Genomic DNA, 21,677 nt, shown 5'->3' with positions numbered 1-21,677 from the left:
CGGTAAGAAGGCTAGATGGTACCAAGGTACAATTTGTATGAATGACAAGATTTCAACAGTAAAAAAAATTTTTAAAAAGGCTTAAAAAATAAAAATAATAATACCACAGGTGAATATTTAGCTACTTGATTTCAGAATCAAGAAATGCCTTTCATTCATAAATGTGAGAAAAGGAACCCAGAAGGACAAACTTAGCAGTTGGACTCCATTAACGTATCTGTAAGTCAAATGTCATTACAAAAAATTTAAGAAGCAAGCCACAAAGTGGACTTACTATTTAAAAATGTATAAGAAAAATATGTCATCTTCAACATAGAAGATAAACCATAGGATTCTTTGAATGTGTTACAAATGTGTAACCTCACTAATGATCAAACACACAAATATAAAACAATGAGATAACCCTTTCCTCATAAATCTAGAGAAGATTATAAATTATACCCATCAGAATGGTGAGTAACCACTCATTCTCATATCCTGCAAGAGAAGGCTAGCTACCACAGCATTTCTGGGAGGTAATTTGATGATACTTTTAAAGCCTTAAATATTCTAATTCTTGGAACTTATCTTGAGAAAATAATAAAAAATCCAGAGGAATATTTATTATTGCTTTTAAAAGAACAAGAAGTTTACAATGACCTAAATGTCCCAAAACATTGATCAGGATTGTTGTTATCCATAGTATGGAATACAATTCAGCTTTGAAAATTATAGCAAAAAATATTTTATGTCATAGGAATGATAACTAATGAGCTCATAAACTATAAAATTAAAAATATAAGGAATTCCAACTAAGTAAAAGAAATTATATGTTTAGTTAGAAAATTACTGGAGAGAATTATACTAAAATGTTAAGAGTCACTATCTCAAGTGGTTACCATTAGGTGATTGCTCTCAGGTGATATATATATATTTTATTTTTATGTTCCTTAATTTACTACTCTTAGTATGAAGCTCCTGTGGATTTTGGAATCAGAAAAATAAACATCTGTTTATTATAATGCATGGGGAAAGACCTCTCTAGCTCTTCCTCTTCCTCAGTGATCTTTCCAAGTAAGTTCAATAGATCTGCTGAAACTAATGCTGGGAACCAGGACAAAAGTTTGCTGAAACAGGAAAGTTCATACTTTTTAATCATGGATTTAAAAAAAAAACTTGGAATGTTATTAAAATATGACTCTAGGTCATAAATACTAATCCTGGTGATTGCTATTCTTTTCAAATTCAATTATTATCAGATTTAATCTCAACAACAACAATGTCCATTGAAGGATACGATAAACATAAAAATAACGACTTAATAACACCCAGAAGTTTGCATTCCCTTTTGGTCTTATTCTGGAGGATCTTCTCAGGCACAAGCTTTTTTTCTTAAGCAGATAATAGAGGCTTCTCGGCACAATAGTCTACATCAGAATCATGTCCCATTAAAGCCCTTGGCAGATGCCATAATTTTATTGTTTTTCAATGCTGAGTAATATTCCATTGTGTATATACACCACAGTTTCTTTATCCATTCATCTATCGAAGGGCATCTAGGTCGGATGTCATTACCCTAAGTGCATGTATGATTGCACAAACGGTGTGACTCTATATCGTGTACAACCAGAGAAATGAAAAGTTGTGCTCCATTTGTGCACAACGAAATGCATTCTGCTGTCATGTATAACTAATTAGGATAAATTTTTAAAAATTAAAAAGAAAGAAAAAGAAAAGCTGTTGGCAGAACTGAGATGGAATTTACCAAGCCAGGATAACTTAGATACTTATCTTTTTCTGCTGTTGGTTGAAGTTGTCAATAATAACACCAATAAAGAGATTCAGAGTGAAGAATGACCCAAAGATGATAAAAACAACAAAGTAAAGGTACATGAGTGGTTTTGCCTCAAATGCTGGCTGTTTTTCTTCCTGTTAGGGATTTTTTTAATGAGAGAAAAAACAATTATTTAAGAAAAATTAAACCATCCTAGCTGTTTTACTTACAAGACCAAAACATTTTTTTTTTCTTTTTACCAGCAACATCACACCCTTAACCTCCTCCTGATGGCCCTGGTCCCTCTGGAAAGCCCTTGCTTAGCTTGAATGGTGCACATGGTAGGAATACAGGGTCAGGGAGGCTCAGGCTTTTCTTCTGAGCAATGGAGAATCATTAGAGGATTGTGAGAGAGGTGTGGAATGATTCAATTTGCTTTTTGAAAGCCTCCTGAGCATGGCAAATTATATTCCATGTTTATATAATTATGTCAAAATGAACTAATACAAAATAATTTAAAAAAAAAAAAGAGTTCAGCTTCTCAGGGCACCAGTGTAAGACAGAAGAGAATAGAACCTGGATATGAAGAAATGAATTAAAGCTTCAGTCTTCAGCAGAGACTTGAATGAATTCAAAAGTCAAAAGATTTTGGGCTGGGGATATAGCTCAGTTGGTAGAGTGCTTTCCTTGCATGCACAAGGCCCTGGGTTCAATCCCCAGCACCATAGGAAAAAAAAAAAAAGAAATTCAAACATATTCCTCTTTTTTAAAAAATATATATTTTTTTAGTTGTTAATGGACCTTTATTTACTTCTATGTGGTGCTGAGGATTGAGCCCTGTGCCTCACACATGCTAGGCAAGCACTCCACTACTGAGCCACAACCCCAGCTCTTCTTCCTCGTTTTTTAACATTGACAATATATTTCAAGTTTTCCACCAGTAGTTGAATTTCTTTTTATTGTTATCTCCTACATTTTGGCTTGAAATGAACTTCTGTCGTGTGGTCTATATATTCTCATTGTGCTTTGTATGCTGATACAATTCTAAGATACGGCATCTAAATATCATTTTATATGAAGATCACAAATTTTCTTTTGGTTTACATTTGCCTTGTGTATATTTACCAATTTGTTTACATTTAACTTCTCTGAATTATGTTTTTTTATGTGTTTACATTTACTTTATAAACCAACCAAGAACTCTTTTATGTGGGAATTTGACCTACTTAGATTTATTGAAATAAAAAACATACTTTTAAAGTTATTTTTTTAAAAAGAAATTCTCCCTGAGTGTCTATATATATATATATATATATATATATTTGTATTTAGAGGGAACCAAACTGGAGGAAAGGCCACCAGAGAAGGGGCACATACTCTGTAGGCAGAAATGACTAAACTGCCCAACTTTATTGAGCTACTGCATCTGTCATACAGAGACCACTGCCTTTCTCATGGTTCTGTGTATGTTTCCATTCCTTCACTCCTGAATTCCTAGTGCCTAGCACACCTCCTGATATGTAGGTTCTCATATACATGGAATGAATTCATAAATGAATGAATGAACAATCAAGCTCTAGAAGGGACAAAAATTGGCCGCAGTTCTCCCAGTTAAAGAAATAGCCAAAAGCATCTGAGATTCTTTTCATCCAAGTTCCTTACATTACTTTAAAAAATTATATGTGTGTGTGTATAAAATTAAATAAGTATTTAATATTATAGAAATACACATTTTAAATTGACATAATTTCAATACACATATATAATATGCAATGATCTGATCAGGGTAATTGACATATCTATAACCTCAGACATTTATCATTTCTTTGTGTTGAGAACATTAAAAATCCTCTCTTCTGGCTATTTTAAAATATTCAATTATTTGCTGTCAACCTCAGTTGTGCAACCAGGCTATAGAACATGAGTTATTCTTCCTATATAACTATATTCCTGTAGCCATTTATCATCCTCTCTCCTCCAGCCGTATGCCCTTCTCAGACTCTAGTAACCATTATTTACTCTCTACTTCTGTCAGATCAATATGTTAGCTTCCAGATATAAGTGAGAATATGCAATACCTGGCTTTTGGTGCCAGGTATTGCATATGTTCATTTAAGATAACACCGTCAGTTTCATCGATATTGCAAGTGACACGATTTTATTCACTCATGTGGTGGATAATATTCCATGGTGTATACATACCATGCTTTCTCAATCCATTCATCTATTGGTGGACACCTAGGTTGGTTCCATATCTTGGCTATTATGAATAGTGCTACAATAAACAGGAATGAACCTGCCTCTTTAACATACTCATTTCAATCCCTTTGAACATATACCCACTAGTGAGGTCACTGAGTCATATGTAAGTTTTATTTCTATTTTTTTTGAGGAACCTCAATACTGTTGTCCATGTCATTACTATTTTACATTTCCACCATTGTTGTATGAAGGCTCTCCTTTCTCTGCATCCTTAGCAGCATTTGTTAAGAAATTTTGGGTCTTGACAATAGCTATTCTAACTGGATTGAGATGATAACTCGTTGTGATTTTGATCTGCACTCCTCTGATGATTGGTAATGTTGAGCATTTTTTTCTTATACTTGTTGGCTATTTGTATATCCTCTTTTGAGAAATGTCTATTCAAGTCATTTGGCCATTTAAAGTTGGATTAGTTTCTTACATATTTTGGCTATTAATCCCTTGTTGGGTGAATAGTTTGCACATATTGCCATTGGATTCATGCACGCATGTTAGGTAGATGATGAGATTTCTCTTTCTTCTTCCTGATCATATTCACAGATATAGCTAGCACTGTCAAGAGCTCCATTGCCACTGAAGTATATTTATATTTGTTATTCAACACCTCTCATATAGCCTCGGGTAATGGAGACAGTTATTAAAAATACTTTTCTCTTATGCCTTAAAGACCTGGCTTTCATCCCAGTTGGCTTGAGGCTTCCATTTATTTCAACAAAGAACAGGCATTAGGACAGAAATAATATAATGGGAAGAAAGAATTAAGGTTCGGCATCTGACATTTAAAATAAGATAACGCAATGGGCTAGTAGGCTTGCAAGTTGTTATTGCCTTGAGAAATAAGAATATCTACATTCCTTCATGTCCCTCTTTGGCCATATCAAGGTCTTAGAGTAGACAAATTTTATGTGAGGGTGGTTTAGACAAGAGGAGGAAATTGAGGGGGGTGGAAAAGAAACATAATCAGAGCTTCAAGATGTATGTCCTGATTCTTTCTCTTTGGTCTGGAGAGGGAAGATGGGGTCCAATAAATTGAGTGGAATGTGGAAGGCAAAGAAGATGTTCTTGCTTTAATCTGTATTTTTCTGAGAGGAAACTACTTCTTGGAAGACCTGGGATATACTGGGTAGGCAGGCTGACCTAAGATCCTGGGGAAGCATAATCAGGTAGAGAGAGGTTTCTTGAATCTCTCACTTCCCATGTGGCTTAGATATGGAGTTGATAGTCATGGACCTGCCATGGTAGACCTTGTAGCAAAGGATAGGAGTAGTCTTTTAGGCCAGGGACCATGAGAAGGAGTCATATATAAGTTTTATTTCTATTTTTTTGAGAAACTTCAATACTGTTTTCCATGTCATTACTATTTAATCTGAGAGTCTGTGTGAGGCCATGAAGAATTGATAGGGGAAAATGGCCCAGGTATTTACCAGTTGAAACTGCAATATTTAATACCAGTAGGATGCCCTGTGATTTTGCAGACAAGGGTCATAATGCATCGGTCAGTATACAACAGGTAGTGCACACTAAGACCAGAACCACAAATAGGCACCCTTCCACACACTTCCACCCCACCTCCAGCATTCATCCTGGTAAGCCACACACCTCTTCTGCCATACATCTGCAGAAGCTTTCCTTCATACCCCACACTTCCACCTCAAGGCAGATGAACGCCCAACACAAACTAATGTTAAGTTCATGTATTCGAAAGGAAAAAACAAATGAATACATCAATATTTTAAAATGTGTCCTTTGTTACATAGTATAACTATAATATTATATTGTATATATAATATATATTTATATAACATAAATGCTATAGTATAAATTGTATATATGTGTAATATAATTGTATAATTATTATAAACACTTAAGTTTCTACTACTAGCTTTTCCTTTCCAGAAACTGGATTTTATTAACATACTCAGAATAAAGCAAATTCAGATATGTTGCTATGCATTATCTATCTATGAACTCATAATGACAGTCTGTGAATTTATAATGAGAACTAGAATGACCATAAAGACAAATTTGCATTCCTTAACATGTCTGTTATAGTACTCATACCATCTCCATTGCCACTGCCCTCTTACACATTTAAACACTTACCATGTGTCAGGCATCCACCCTGCAGACCCACAAACAGAACAATGCACACACATGTGCCTGATAAGAAAAAAAAATACACACCTCCCCCATTGATTTTATTCTCCATTCAACCATTTGCTTACTCTGTGGCTTTGGGCAACTATTTTTTTTTTTTTTTTTTTACTGGAATCCAACAATCGGCAATCACCAGAAACCCCTCTAGTCTGCAGGGAACCTGGAGTCTTGGGAGGCCCTCTCTTACTCAGATGTAGCCCAGTCTTAAAGTTTTCTCACAGTCTAAGACAGTCAGGTTGTCTTTGACATCTGGTTTCTTCTTCTCCATTCATTTGTAGAAGAGATTAGAGAAAAATCAAGACATCCTGTGATTATATGGCTTCTGGCTCCACCTTCACATGAACAGTCTTCTCTTATTCACCATGGAGAAGGAAGACTGGACTTTAGAGAATACTGGGATTTCAGATACAAATTGAACATGATTAGAATACCGTTTTATCAGACTGGTATTTTGTAATTTTGTCCCAAGGAAAACAAGGCAGAGAACTCTCTGGCTGTGGAAACTCTAAGGCAGGAAGTTTGGGACTATCCATCATTTGACCCTAACAATCTAGAACATAGGGGAACAGGAACTCACCCCTCTGGAATCAACAGCTGCTTCCATGATGTCCAGCCAGCCTTTATATGTTGCCTACAACAGAAGCAAAGAAACATGGATACAACTGCAGACTTGTCATCAACAGACACAGCTGATTCTGTCATTTTAAATGGAGTCACTAGGTTTTTATAAAAAAATATTTACAGTTCTTACAAGTTTTCTCTGGGTGAAAAATCCACCAACAGCACTTACCACTTGCAACAGAGCAAGGTAAGCGATCCCCACATTGTCAAAGTTGACTTCCAGGTTGACCCAAGTCTCATTACACTGACTTCGGTTCTCAACATAAGGAAGATATTTGCTTTTATCTTTTCCACTAATGCATCTTCCAAAATGTCCGGAAAAGAAGTTTACTCCCAGGATACAAAATATGAGCCAGAAAATCAGGCAAACGAGCAAAACGTTGAGAATGGCAGGAATGGCCCCTATGAGAGCATTGACCACCACCTTCAGGAAAATAAAACAAAAGAAGAATATAAACAAATGTGTAGGCCTCACCCATCACTTGATCACCTCAGGATGGGCCTGATGGGCGTGGCTGGTTCTCTTGAAGCTCTGTCTGACAGGCTCTACTCCTGGCTCCTGTTTCCACTGAGAAGAACTTGAGGATGAGCTTAGAAACTTAGAAGACAGCTGCCCTAGGATCCTGAAGGGAAGCTGCCTCAACTGTCACAGAAGACCTCTTGGGAGTATCCCAGACTTTTCTCCACCACTTAGACTGTAAGCACTGGACTGGGTGGGAAGAATCCCAAGAAAATCTTAGCAACACAAAGAAAAGCCCAAGTTGCAAAGGAGTTGTGGGCTCCTCTCCATATCTCTGTTAGCTGAATGTCCACCCATCCACCTGGAGAATGTACCTTCATTCCTTCAAACTGAGACAGCGCTCGAAGAGGTCTCAGTGCTCGCAGAGTCCGAAGGGGCTTCCACGTATTTACGGTGAAGAGACTGACCACGGAGACCTGGTGGGAGGAGAACCTGACTGGTGAGTGCTCCTAACTCTTGCCCAGGGTTCAGCACAGGCTCAAGAGCCCCTGTCTTACATCAATCCCAAAGAATCAAAGGCTGAATGTTTTCTCTGATATGCAGATCCTTAATTCACAATAGAGGGAGAAGAGAGGTACTTTGAATTAGACAGAGGGGAGTGAAGGGAGGGAGGGGAAATGGGGATTGGAATGATAGTAGAATGAATTGGACATTATTATCTTATGTGCATATATAATGACATGACCTGCTTAACTCTACATCATGTACAACCAGATGAATGAGAAGTCATACTCCATTTATGTATGATATGTCAAAACTCGGTCTGCTGTCATGTATAACTAATTAGAACAAATTTAAAAATATATTTTTTTAAAAAAGAGCCTCCTTTCTGAGAGGCTGAGCACAATTGTTATTGTCAGACTGTTCTGGAAGGGAAGGTGCAGATGGAGAGTCCACTTTTCTCCGTGTCTGGCAAAGCTACGGTCCACAAAAGCTGGAATAATGCATTTACATTATTTGTCCAATGAAAGATGAAAAAAAAAAGTTGAGAAATTGTTGTGAATCATAGGAAACCAAAGAGACATGACAGTGATATCATAGTATGGAATTGGGGCAGGGGTAGAGGATGGATGGGTAGAAAGAACTCATCATAAAGAATCTTGTTTTGACAACTGACAAAACTGGAAAACAGACGTGGGTTTTAGTTAGGGGTCAATGCTGAATTTTCTAACTTTGAGCATTGTATTGTGATTATGCCAGACAATGTCCTCATTAGGAAACACATGTTGACAGGTTTCGAGGTAAAGAGACATGATGCTTGCAACTCAGTCTTAAGCATTTTAGAGAAAAAATGGAGAGAGAGAATGAAAGAGAGTAGCAAACAGAGGAGTGACAATATTGCTAACTGGTCAAGCTGGGGAAAGAGAAGGAGGAGTACTTAATACTATTTCTTGCGCCTTTTCAGTAACTTTAAGATCAAAAATAAAAAGTTATAAAGAAAAACTAATTTGTTTGCTAATTTTTTTTCTTTCTCAAATAGCCTCTTTTTGTGAAATAAAAAGCATTTTTCTCTCCCCAATACTTTTCCCTTATGGCATAGGACTGAGGGTTGGAAAGCTCTGGTAAGAACACAAAATGAAAACTTAGCAGTCTGCTGAACTTAAGCTGAGGGTGACTCCTTGCAGAGCTTCAGTCATTCTTATTAGTCATGAAAAGTCTTCTGAGGTTCATCTAGAATAAGGAGTTGCTCAGCTGGCCAGGGAGTTATGATGCCCCTGACTAAGCCAATGTCAAAGTTTGCTATTAACCCAAAACATTCTGCACACATCCTGCCAACTACACTGCAGTAATAGCAACTTTTCAAATTAAGAGAAATTAGTGAATATGACAGAATGATAAGATTTTAAAATTTGTCATCAACTTCAAATGTTTCTATGTGTAATTTTTTAAATGGACTTCTTGCTTGAAATAGCATTGCTTATTGAAGGAGTATTAGGCATTCTCCACATACCCCTACTTTGCCCCTAGTCAGAGGGAGAAGGATGGTAGAGCTTAGCTGTTCATCTGGCTTTACCAAATTACTGTCCTCCTTGCTGGGAAGATGTGTTTCAACAGGGACACTCGTCACCTTTCACCTGGAACCTCACCCCCATCTCTGTTCCATCAAATTTGGAAACATCGATGAGACCCATGAAAATACCCAGTGTTTCCCAATCTACTGCATTCTTCAGAGGGATGTCTTCCAATAGTTTTATCTTTTATCTTCATGCTATACACAATGGCTTATTACTCAGCATTAAAAGAGAATCAAATCATGGCATTTACAGGTAAAATGGTTGGAGTTGGAGAACATAATGCTAACTGAAGTTTGTCAATCCCCAAAACCAAATGCTGAATGTTTTCTCTGACATAAGGATGCTGATTCATAAGAGGGGGAGGGGATGGGAGGATTAGATGGACTCTAAATTGGGCAAAGAGAAAAAGGGGAGGGAGGTGGAGGGAGGGGCCAGGAGGGTAGGAAATACAGTGGAATGAGATGGACATCATGACCCTAAGTACATGTATAAAGACACGAATGGTGTAACTCTGCTTTGTGTACAACCAGAGATATGAAAAATTGTACTATATATGAAAAAATTGTGCTGTAATATTACTTGTAATTCATTCTGCTGTCATATGTAACAAATTTTTTAAAAAATAAAGAAATAGCCAGTGACATTAAAGGTTAGGAAGGTGGGCATAGAAAGTATCATGGATGAGAGGTGGGGCACAAAGAAGGATGAAATTACACTGGACAAAAAACATTGAGTTACAAGTACTGTGAGGAGGCAATGATAACAAGTAAATAATTTGGAGAGGCACACAGGAAAAGCAAATCCTCAATAGTCCCCTTCCCCAACCCACCTCCACCTGCATCGGTCACAAACATAGGAAACTTACAATCACAATGATGAAATCGAGCCAGCACCAGGCACTGGTGAAATACTTCCCAAATCCAAAGGCCACCCATTTCAGACCCATCTCGAAGATGAAAATATATGTGAAAACATGGTCAGTATAATTTAGTATTTCTCGGACGTGTGGCCGCTTGTCAAGGTGAACATCTTCAAATATCTGAAATAATAAATCACATGCAGCCATAGGCCAAGCTGAATATTTGCAAAACACTCCTTGCTTACTTTTTTGTTTTTCTTGCTATTGTGAATAAAAGCGAGCACATCTCCTGGTGATGCAGTTTTGCTCAAAAGAAATGAAAGTTGATTTTTTTTTCCAATGGAATCAAATCCCTGAGTACATGAAAATGGATAATGCCATTTCTATACTTCTGTTGCCCTCTGGGTCCCATGGTCTCTCTTCACTAGTCCCCAGAATAGAAAATATCTTCCTAGTGGATCACCACACCACTTCCTGGACTTCCTAATCTTTTCAGGGCTTGCCAAGTGTGTCTTCTCAACTTTTCCAGAAACACCCCATGGCACAGACCATCTCTTTCATCTTCCTAGTCCTCTCAGTGGCTTTATGCAGTGTCTCTCCATTGCTGATGGTATGGAGTCCAAATGCTCTAAGCCCACACTTGAGACCCGGGCCTGAAGTCTGTCATTTCCTCCAACAAGCAGCCTTAGCCATTTACCCAATTTTCCCTGCAAATAATACCATTTTCTATATGTGCCATGACACTAAATTTGAGCAGCTCTGGACTTGAATTCCCAATATAAATCACTTCAAATATTAAACATTCACTAAGTGTGATCATGAAAACGAGACATACTGGTTTTCAGAGAGACCCTGTTTCATTTCCCTCACCTGAAGTATGTGTGTGATTCTGATATAATTAGGATATCACCTGTCCTTTTGGCCTATACATAGAATGAAAGAAAGGAGAGAAGAGAGCCTAGTATTAAACCTGCCCAAGACACAGAAAAATGCTCAGGAAGGCAAGAACTTAACCCTCCTATTGGGCATGAACGCAAGCCTATAGCACCAGGGGAAAAAAGAATGTGAAAGGGTAAAACAGCCTCTCTTCCTCCTACCAAACGCATTTTTGACTAGAGAAACCTTCCATCTCTTCCTTGCCCTGCCAAACCCCATCTCAGCCTTGAGATCTGAGCTTAGCTGTCATTTCCTACAGGAAATTGTCCTATTCCCACAAGCCTGGGGTAGGTACCAATCCCTACCTGTCCCACTTCACCCACTGCTTATGATCTGGCCTATAATGGAGCCATTTATTTTCCTTACTGCTCTCCAAGCTTCTGAAGGTCAGGGATTTGTCTGCTTGCCTCTTGAGGATAGACAAATCTGATTAGTGTTGTAGATTCATTTTCTCTCTCATTTTGGAAGCTTAGCATCAAACTGGTAAGCAAGTCTGAATTAGCAGAGCTCAGTTATAACCAGCCCATGTCATGATCCAGGAGGCTCTCATTATTATTTAGATGCCCAAACCAGAACTTTTCAGATTTTAACAAGCACAGATCACCTGGAGAATTCCTTACAAGGTAAGTTCTGATTCGGGAGGTTAAAAGAGGGCCAAGACAGCATTTCTAAGCTTCCAGGTGATGCTGATGCTGCTGGCTCATAGACCACATGAATTGGCAATGGATTAAGTTCTTCATATTTCAATTTTTTTTTACAAATATGTACAATGAAATGGGCTGGATCTGTCTCCTGGCACTCTCTGCTTTGTATATTCAGTATTGCTCTGCCCAGATGCCTGCATTGCCTCCTGAAGGCAGATGAGAACTGGGATTGTGTACCTATGCTAGGTCTCTGATTATACAATGTCTCTCCACAATGCCCATAAGTGTGTCTCTAGGGCCTTCTGACAATGGCACTTGTTTACCCACTAGGTAGCCCAAGTACTATTTGTAGAATAAAACCAAAGAAACCCTAATGTTGGAATAAGTGGACATGTAATCACCAGGAGACTACAGATAATCCTAGACCATGGACGAGCAATATAAATCAATCAAGGGAGTTCAATGGGTGGTTCTAGAAACATTTGGGTGTTTGTTTGTTTTTGTCTAAAAATAATTTTCATTGCATTAAGTAGTTAAATGGGGTTATATGTTGGTCACAGTCCCTGGTGAGCTCTGGTATATTCTCATCTCTTTTCACGTAAAGATCACATGGATATAAAGCATTAGCTAGAAGGCACGGGATGTGGGGACAAGACATTTCCTTGTCTTTTCTTTTTGCTAGATAATGTGAAATGATCTGTCATTCTAAATCAAGAAGGGGGACCCAGGACTCTGTCCACTTAGCCTAGCAAATTGTAAAAGCTGTTAGTTCCCTATGGCGGCCATTTAAAGGGAAGACACAAGATAGAAGGGGAGGGAATGAGGGAGGAAGAAGGAGATGGGGGGTAAGTGATAAGAGAGATTCCCAGGGAGGAGCTGGAGAGGGTACAAGAAGGACCAGAAGGTGTGAAGAGAGGAGGGAAAGGAAATGATGACTCTATGACTTCGGAGGCAAGTGGAGTTAGTGTTATTTCAAGCCACACAGGGACTCTTACCACGCTAGGTCTAGAAGGATCTAGCAGTGTCTCCTGGTCCCCTCCTTTTAGAAAGCAGAACTATGATCCTCAGGAAAAGGGAGGATGGGAGAATTGCTATCTGGAGTAGGAAATGTGTAGATACAGCAGAAGTAGAAATTCTCCAAAAAAAGGTGGTGGTGGTTGGGAGTAAATAGATAGGCCTGGACTCATGTTAAGGTGCTGGTTTGGGTTCATTTTTTCCCGCAGATAAAAGCATTTTTGGCTTGAGGATTTCCCAGGCATAGGATAAACTCTAAAAAGTACACCAGTGAAGATCCCCCCTCTGCCTGGTCTACCCACATCTACAGACTCAGGAAGGGTCCCGTCAGTGCAGCTCTCCCAGCTGCCCTGAAATGCAATGTCAACACCGAGACCATGATAATTTACCAGCGTCCCACTGCTCAGCAGAATCACAAAGATAATAAAGCTCTCAAACCAGCTGTGTTTCACTATTTGGTAGCAGGTTTTCCGCAGGTTCCACCAAATGACCCAGAGAGACTTTCTCCTGTCCTTCCTACAGCAGGGAAAGAAGCAATGCAGACCTGAAAGGGATCAGAAGAAGCACTAGCATTAGGAGCTCTAGTAAATTGCATTAACAGCTCCGAATAGTCACTCCTCCCTCTATTGGCATCTCTTGCCTTGTGGCCTAACAAGGCAGACAGAGTCTCTTTTCAATCCCCTGAAGGGACTCAGCCATGGCCAAGAGCATGGAGTGCCCTTCATGGTGTGCCAGTGCTGAGCCTGGGCTGGGTATGTTTTCACTTTCCCTCTTGCACCATAAGGAAGGCATGTTCAGGCTAACCCATTGGTTCTGGGAGGAGGATGATAGACGTGTAGAGTAGAGAGCCGTGACCCAGTTGAGCTAAAACTAGATTAGTGGATTTCCAGACAATATCACGATTCACATGGAAAGCCATACAACATTGCACAGATACCCAGACTAGATCAACCGAATCGTGCAGGTACATGTTTATTATTGTGTGCTTCTGAGGTTTTGTGGGTTGTTTAATTATGAAATAATATATTTGGCACTCATGTACAGATTGTGTCCAAAGAAATGAGGTAAGGATAGCCAAAGGCTTTGTGAACCCACCCAAGCCATACGTGAAAGAACTGGATCAATTATCAAGAAGTCTACAAAGAGCTGAACATCTGTCCCAACACACATAAACCTTTAGCATGGATCACACTGTGCTTCTCTCCTAGTCTCTCCTTCTTCTTCTCCCAGTTCTGATGATCCTAACTTCATGGTGATTCCAACATTCCACTGTTTTCCTCATCATCTTCCCAAGCCACTATGAGGTCTCCCTACTCTGCCCGTTTTCTCCCCCTATCTTTCAGAACATCAGTAGGTTAATTTTCCTAAAAGACTATTTCTTCCCATCTTTTATCCCACTCCTCTGTCCTTCTAGCATCTGCCTTTCTTCTCCATCTCCACTGTTGCCATCCGGCACCTTCTTCAATGACCAGGCCAAATGAAAATTAAGAGAACTATAGTCTCTTGAAAATCCCCAGCCTCGAAGTTCAGGGGCTGTCAAACAATGCAGAAGAGAAATCAGAAACCCCTTCTTGGTGTTCCTTCTAGACCCAGTTTAATTCCAAATGGATGGAGAAATTTTTAATTTTTAGGTTCATTTATCAATTTGTTATCACTTGTTTATTGATTGATCCATACTTGTCAGATCCATTATCTGGGCCATATTCTATTTCTTGTACTAGATATACAAATATATAATTACATCGACTCATTTCATACAACAGTCCTTTGCAGTCGGTGCCATTATTATCTCCATTTTATGAATGAGGCATAGACAGGTTAACTACACTGAACAAGTCACCTGGCTAGTAAGGGGAGGGGCTAGAATTTGAGTTTAGGAAGTCTGGATCCTGAGATGAAGGTAATAAACAAAATAGCCAAGTTCTTCTCTTGGTTTTCAACCTCAAATATATTCTGACAATGAATGTCCAGGGACTATATAATGTGGTAGACGGGTTGACTAGTGGACATTCTAGGGAAGTTTTCTAGAGTGTTTGTCCTTCTTGTTGGGCTGTGTGAGTGGAGCCCAACTAAATCAAGAATTTCCTGAAATCCCCTCTGCATGGACCCCATAATAGCCTCAAGAATCTCTGGATGCCTTGTCTTTCCTTTTGTCCCTACGAAAAAGGAAGACAACTACCAAAACCACAGAGCTACAAAGATCAGAAATACCATTCAAAGACTTTTTGAACTGTATGAAGAATATGGCCACTTACCTTTAGGCAAACATCTCTCTGGTTGCTTTTGTTGGGGAACAATTCTATATAAATATCCAAAGGCTTCCTGCAGATCTATAGTGCTACATTCTGATGGAATACTGATGGCATCAGACTTCTGTGCATCAGAAAAAGGAAAGAGGAAGTCATTTATCAAGACCCTGTTTCCCCGGGGTAGCACCTAATTCTTCATTATTGATTTGCTAGGGAAGAAACCAATGAGGTAAGGGCTTTGAGATCTGAAGGGTGTCGAGTTAGGTCCTTTCCTAAGTGCTCTGATCAGCCCGACTTCAGGAGAGAATTCACTAACTACTCTCCATGGCTCAGGAACAGCAAGGCATATGATGACTCAGGAAGAGTCTTTTTGTAGGGAGGAAAAAGTCTTCCCTGAAGGTTGCCTAATCCCAGTCAGGAACTAGGTAATGAGAAGACCATTCTGCTGAGACTCTAACTTTAATCTATCTCAATTTGTGAAACAGTAGATCCAGACCAGCGGTTCTTGGTCATGTTGCCCTGTAAGAGACATTTTTAATCATCCAAGCAGAGGTGGGGGATGTTACTGGGCATCTAGTGAAGAGAGGTCAAGGATCCTGCTAAACATTCTACAGTCTACAGAAAAATCCCATAATAAAGAATTGTCCTGCCCTAAATGTCATAGTAGCAAAGTTGAAAAATGTTCTACTTAAAACTCAATTCTGGTGATTCTTTCTGCATTAGATATTTTTCCATAATGACTCTTGTGGAGGTGTGTGGATGAGTCACATGTTCCTTCTGACAATTCCCAAAGAAAATTACCTTTCTGGGATTTTGCACGGCCAAATAAACTTCTTCCTCAGGAAACACATCAATTTCCACACTTTGATCTCCTGGGATGGCAGGCTTTTCCTGGTGAAGGTCATAGGCCTGTCACAGAGAAGCCCAGAGTAAATTAATATTTTTTTTCTGGACATTTTGAGATTAAAAAAAAAAGTTTGAATTCTACGTAGCTTTTTGAGTGTCATGAGAATAGTCTGTGACATTACTCTCTTTTAAAGAACTGCCCTGGAAGAACTCAATGTGAAATAATTCTGAGAAACCTACTAGATAAAACAGATAATTGAAACTGAATTTCAAAGTTACATAATCAAAATAGTTACATAATCAAAATACCCACCAAAAAATTCAGATAATATAATAAATTATTATAAATGGTACTGATATTCATTGCCATTATATAGTAAAAATAAAACCTATAATCTTGTGATAGTCTGATATAAAAAGAGATGAGCAAAAACACTGAGAAGAAAAATTTAGAAAATAATCTTTTTTTATCTTCTGGGGGCAGAGAGGGTTTCCATAGCAAAACAGGAAGCAAAATGCATAAAGAAGACTACAGCAATACAGAACTACATATAAATAAATTTGGTTCAATAATCTGGGAGTATATCTGAAAAGGATGCATGAAGTCACAGCTTAGGCAAGAATTTCATCCTATTGAAGGGTTTCTGCAAATATGACCATGATTTAAGACTATATCTACCCTTTGATCATTTGTGATAACACATATAAATATGCATACACATGTATGCATGTCCTCAAATATACGTACGTACATACCTACACACACAAAAAGGAGTATACACACTAACAGAGCAGACACTAAACAGAAATATAAAGTCGTAGCAACAGGTACTGATGCCTAAAAATGCTTCATGTAAGAAAAGGAAACAGAGCTCTATCTGAGGTTAAAACTGAGGGGTGAAACTATTGGGATGAAGTTCTTGCAATTAAGGAAGAAGGCTAAAAAACAATAACAACAACAACGACAAAAACCTGTGTCAAATGCTCCTAGTTACAATAATAGAAAGCTGTTCACCTAAGAGAAAAAAAGGAAGTACAACCTAAGAAATAAGACCTGGTCGAAAGTACCCACTGGTTCAGTGACCAGATCTGCAATATGCTTACTGTCACTATTAGAAAAAAATCCCAGGTTGGTAATAAGAGAGATGGTTCTGAAATGGATGTCCCAGAGGATGTATGGGAGACAATCATAGAACTTCAGCTGTAAGAGAGAGTGACAGATTCTTTCAATAAACATGAACTTTCAAACTAATGTTCCAAAATATATAACATAAAATCAAATTCCCCCAAAATAAAAACTGAGGCGAATGCACTTGAGAAAATATGAAAGCAATGTAATAAATTAAAAGAACCATTAAAATTAGTAAGTTTAGCATTTAATTTTTAAGAAAAAAACATACAGCCGGGTGCCATGGCACACACCTGTAATACCAGTAGCTCGGGAGGCTGAGGCAGGAAGATCCACAGTTCAAAGCCAGCCTCAGCAACAGTGGGGCATTAAGCAACTCAGTGAGACCCTGTCTCTAAATAAAATACAAAACAGGGCTGGGATGTAGCTCAATGGTTGAGCGCCCCTGAATTCAATCCCCCGTATCGCCCCCTGCTCTGGGGAGTGGGGGAAGAAAGAAAGAAAAAGAAAAAAAAATACATAGAGTTTCACACACTTGATGACACATGAGGATCTCTGTGAACCTCCTCTCCAGGGAATAAATGTAAGTGGTGAAAAATTCAGAATTTTTGAAGTCTCTGAAAATTGTCCTGAGAGTATACACCACAGGACAAAACACTCATTTAAGAAAACATACTAAAATTCAGTAAGGACAGCAGAAGTCTATCGACAGTATTGGAGCCAAGAGGTGCTTTCTCCTTCCAGACTCCCAACCCAAGTGAGGCAGGTATAGCCAAGATCATAAGGTTCCTTGACCCTCAGCTCCTAATCAAGGGATACAATACCTTATCAGGAGTTAAGGTCACCAGTACTTCTCATCTCCTCTTTCAGTGGAAGAGTCTAAATTCCTTGTGAGTGTGGCCAAAAAGTGAGCTCCCTTTTTCCATTCAGCGCCCCACACACACACAGGACAGAGACTTGACTGTTGAAGGAGCAGCCTGAGAATACTGGGACCCTGATCATTCTCACTTCATCTTGCCTGGCCAGCAGAGGCTTTGGAGGTCTACTGAAAAAAGAAAACTGACCAGAAGAAAAGCTATTGCCCCTGTTAAGTACTTAGAATAGTGACTCCAAGATTTTTCCTAAGGTGTGAGGGGATCCATAAGAAAAAAGAATTCCAGAGCAATCCACCAATAAAAAGCAAACAAACAAAACAAAACAAAACAAAAATGACTTTTATTTGAGAGAAAGTTCAGGCCTATGGGCATTCTTGAAAACAATGGAGAAATGGAGATTCTGTAGTAAGCAAACATGAAGAGGCTGGTAGTTTTTCTTGATTAAAGGCAATAAATTAGGTCATCATATAAACCACAGAGAACTGTGGAGAAAACATCCAAGAAGAATCTTTTGGGGTAAAATTCAAAAGAGTGTCCTTAAATGCTATCTCTTCTTGCATTTAAGTGGATTACAATGTTGAGCAATGCATGCCGGATGGCATCATTAAAGATAATAGAGTAATTATGCAAAAATCAGTTGACCTTAAAATCCAGATGTGATATCAAATGAGGCTGATGACTTGACAGAGATCATAGAAGCAGAGCATCAAAGAGAGCCCTGCTAAAACAATTGTCATCTTAGACTGACTGTGTACATTCTGGGTTGTTCTCTCTGAGGAGTGATGCCAAAAACTTTGCAGTGTGTGTGTGTGTGTGTGTGTGTGTGTGTGTGTGTGTGTTTAGAGTTGTGGTTTGGGAAGGGAATGACCTTCACTATACTAGTTTAGCCAAGGCATCAAATAAATAAAGCACAGAGAAGACAAGGGAAACTTTGTTATAGAGTTGCTATAACATGTTAATTAAAATGTCCAATTTTAAGCAAAAATTTTAAAAATGCAAAAACCAGGAAAATGTGACCCATACATAGGAAAAAGGCAGGTAACAGAAGTTGCACAGAAAAGGGCAAGTTAACAAAGAACGCAAGACAGCCATTAAAAATACGTTTAAAGAATTAAAATAAGTCATCCATAAAGAAATAGAAGATGCCATGATGACAATTATAATTCAATACACAATATCAATAAACATGAATTAAATTTTTTAAAAGGAACCAAACAAATTTTGGAATTGAAAAGCACAATAACTAAAATGAAAAATGTATTAGAAGGACCCAAAGTACACTTGAATTAGTAGAAGAAAGAACCAGTGAACTTAAAAGATGTCAATAAAGATATGCAATCCAAAGAACACAGAGAAAAAAAGAAGATAAATTAATAAAAAATAGAACTCCTATATCTCAGGAAATTATAGCAAGAATTGATAAATGGGATTACGCCAAATTAAAAAGCTTCAGCACTGCAAAGGAAACAATTAACAAAGTGAAGAGACAACATACAAAATTCGAGAAAAATCTTTGCCAGCTACTCTTCCAACAGAGGATTAATGACCACAAAATACAAATAACTCAAAAAAATGCTCGGTGCAGTGGCATATGCCTATAATCTCAGTGGCTTGAGGATCACAAGCACAAAGTCAACCTCAGCAACTTAGTGAGGCCCTAAGTAACTTAGTGAAACCCTGTCTTCAAATAAAAAATAAAAAGGGCTGAGGATGTGGCTCAGTGGTTAAGCACCCCTGGCTTCAATCCCCAGTACCAAAACCCAAACCCAAACAAAATCCAAACGCCAAAATAATCCAATTAATAAATGGGCAAATGAAGTGAAGAGATACTTCTCAAAAGAAGTAGTACAGGGGCTAATTATTATATGAAAAAAATTCAATATCTTTAGTCATCAGGGAAATGAAATCAAAACTACCTTAAGGGCTGAAGCTGTAGCTCAGTGGTAGAGCACTTGCCTCAAATGTGTGAGGCACTGGGTTCCATTCTCAGCACCACATAAAAATAAATAAATAAAGCTATATTTTTTTTAAAAAAAAAAACTACATTGAGATTTCATCTCATCCCAAGCAGAATGATACTCATCAAGGTTACAAATAATAAATGTTAGAAGAGGATACGGGGGGAAATCTTCTATTTCGTTGGTGAGATGTAAATTAATGGAGATGCTCTGGAAATAATTATTGAAGTTCCCCCCAAATTCTAAAAGTGGAACTACCTTACGATTCAGCTACACCATTCCTCAGTATATATTTGAAGGAATCAAAGTCATCATACTGTCGAGATACCTTCATAGCCATGTTTATCTTGGCTATTGTGAATAGCCAAGTTATGGAATCTGGAATTAGTGTCCTTATTTTTAAAAGGTCCACAGGAGCTTGTTTGCACCCTGGTGCCTATGGGTCACCAATGAGAGGGCACAGTGAGAAGGTGCCATTTATGAATCAGGAAACTGACCCTCACCAGACCTGAATCTCCTGGCCCCTCAAAGTTGGATTTCCCAGCCTCCAGAACTGTGAGAAATGAATGTCTGTTGTTTAGAAGCCCCCTAGTCTGTGACACTTTGTTACAGCAGCTGAATAGACCAAGGCCCACCAAAAGCCCTCATCTCCCACCACTTCTGCACAAGCCGGGTCCCTTGGAAGACCAAGTTTGGTCCCATAACTGTCTCTTTTATCATTATTATTTACTTCACTTTCCACCCTTTCTTCCCTCACTTTTGGGGCAATACTAGTGCTACATTCTTACCAGGTTTAACCAAAGGCACTTTTTTGCTGTTGTTCCAGCCCATTCTAGTATCGCTCCCCTCTGAACTCTTCTGACACCTCCTGTTGTGCCACCTGGGGAGGACTCTGACTGAAATCTGCCCTAGGATGTGCACAGGGGTCCAAAAGAGCAGCACTACATTTTATACTCTTATTATTCCTTCATGGTGCTCAGAACAGTTACCACAACAAGAGTTTCGTGGTAATTCTAGCTTTGTAAAAATGCAGTCATACCTGTCTTTCAGCCTCCGAGTGCATGATGGATGATGCATCATCTTTATCAAAATATTCAACATCATTCTCTTCCTCTGCAAGTGGGGCCAGCCAACTCCTATCATACCCAAGGCTGAAAGTCTTTTGTGCAGAGTTTAGTACTCCAAATTCCTCCTGGGCTTCTGACCCCCTTTTCATATCTGCAGCCAGAGGAATAATGTCCTTGCTCTCTGCATCAGAGTCTGCTGTCATCTCTTTTAGCTTTGGTAAGTTATGCCTCTTGCATCGCTTGCAACAGAAATGTTCAAGTGTGTGAATTACAAAAGAAAAAGCACGGCCGAACCGATCCAGGGCTAACTGCACTTTGGTTTTCCTGGCCTCTCCTTCTGAGATTTCATACCTCTCTTCATTGCTGAAGGAATTGAGCAATAAAGCAATGAAGAGGTTGAGCACCTGGGGCGGGGGTAGGGGTGGGGGCGGGGTGGATAAGGAGAATGGAAATTTTAGCAAATGCAAAGGTACAGTGAATTTCCAGAACAACATTTCCCCCAAGACTTAAAGAGTCAAATGAGAGTTGTGGGTCCTGCTCTCTCCCAACAAAGTTCATCTATAAAATAAAGATTGAGGAAGGCATGGAGATGATAAAACAAAAGAGAACTTGAAGTTAAGGGATGCAAAGAGCCAAACCCAGCTAATCTACATAGAAGCAACAAGGAGTGCAAACCCTGGCCAGGGTAAAGGAGATGAGGTAATCATCATGTGGCAAAATAGAAGGTACATGGAACTTAAGGGTCAGTTGGAACGACAAGCTTGGATTTTTG

At 38.8% G+C, this 21,677-nt stretch overlaps 1 protein-coding gene across 1 annotated transcript in view; it reads right to left on the bottom strand.

The window, feature by feature from the left end:
• Scn11a (sodium voltage-gated channel alpha subunit 11) overlaps nucleotides 1-21,677 on the bottom strand; it is an 86,493-nt gene that overhangs the window by 14,839 nt on the left and 49,977 nt on the right. Inside the window, exons 15-23 of the mRNA XM_078026470.1 lie at nucleotides 20,878-21,309; nucleotides 15,832-15,939; nucleotides 15,037-15,154; nucleotides 13,171-13,325; nucleotides 10,194-10,367; nucleotides 7,628-7,729; nucleotides 6,963-7,217; nucleotides 6,750-6,803; nucleotides 1,767-1,908 (exon numbers count right to left, since the gene is read on the bottom strand). Of these exons, the coding sequence (XP_077882596.1) occupies nucleotides 1,767-1,908; nucleotides 6,750-6,803; nucleotides 6,963-7,217; nucleotides 7,628-7,729; nucleotides 10,194-10,367; nucleotides 13,171-13,325; nucleotides 15,037-15,154; nucleotides 15,832-15,939; nucleotides 20,878-21,309 (1,540 nt within the window). The remainder of the gene's footprint in view (nucleotides 1-1,766; nucleotides 1,909-6,749; nucleotides 6,804-6,962; nucleotides 7,218-7,627; nucleotides 7,730-10,193; nucleotides 10,368-13,170; nucleotides 13,326-15,036; nucleotides 15,155-15,831; nucleotides 15,940-20,877; nucleotides 21,310-21,677) is intronic.

This window comes from Ictidomys tridecemlineatus, chromosome 2 (assembly GCF_052094955.1).
Source record: "Ictidomys tridecemlineatus isolate mIctTri1 chromosome 2, mIctTri1.hap1, whole genome shotgun sequence".
In the NCBI taxonomy this organism is placed as follows: domain Eukaryota; kingdom Metazoa; phylum Chordata; class Mammalia; order Rodentia; family Sciuridae; genus Ictidomys; species Ictidomys tridecemlineatus.
This window is presented reverse-complemented; position numbering and strand designations above follow the sequence as displayed.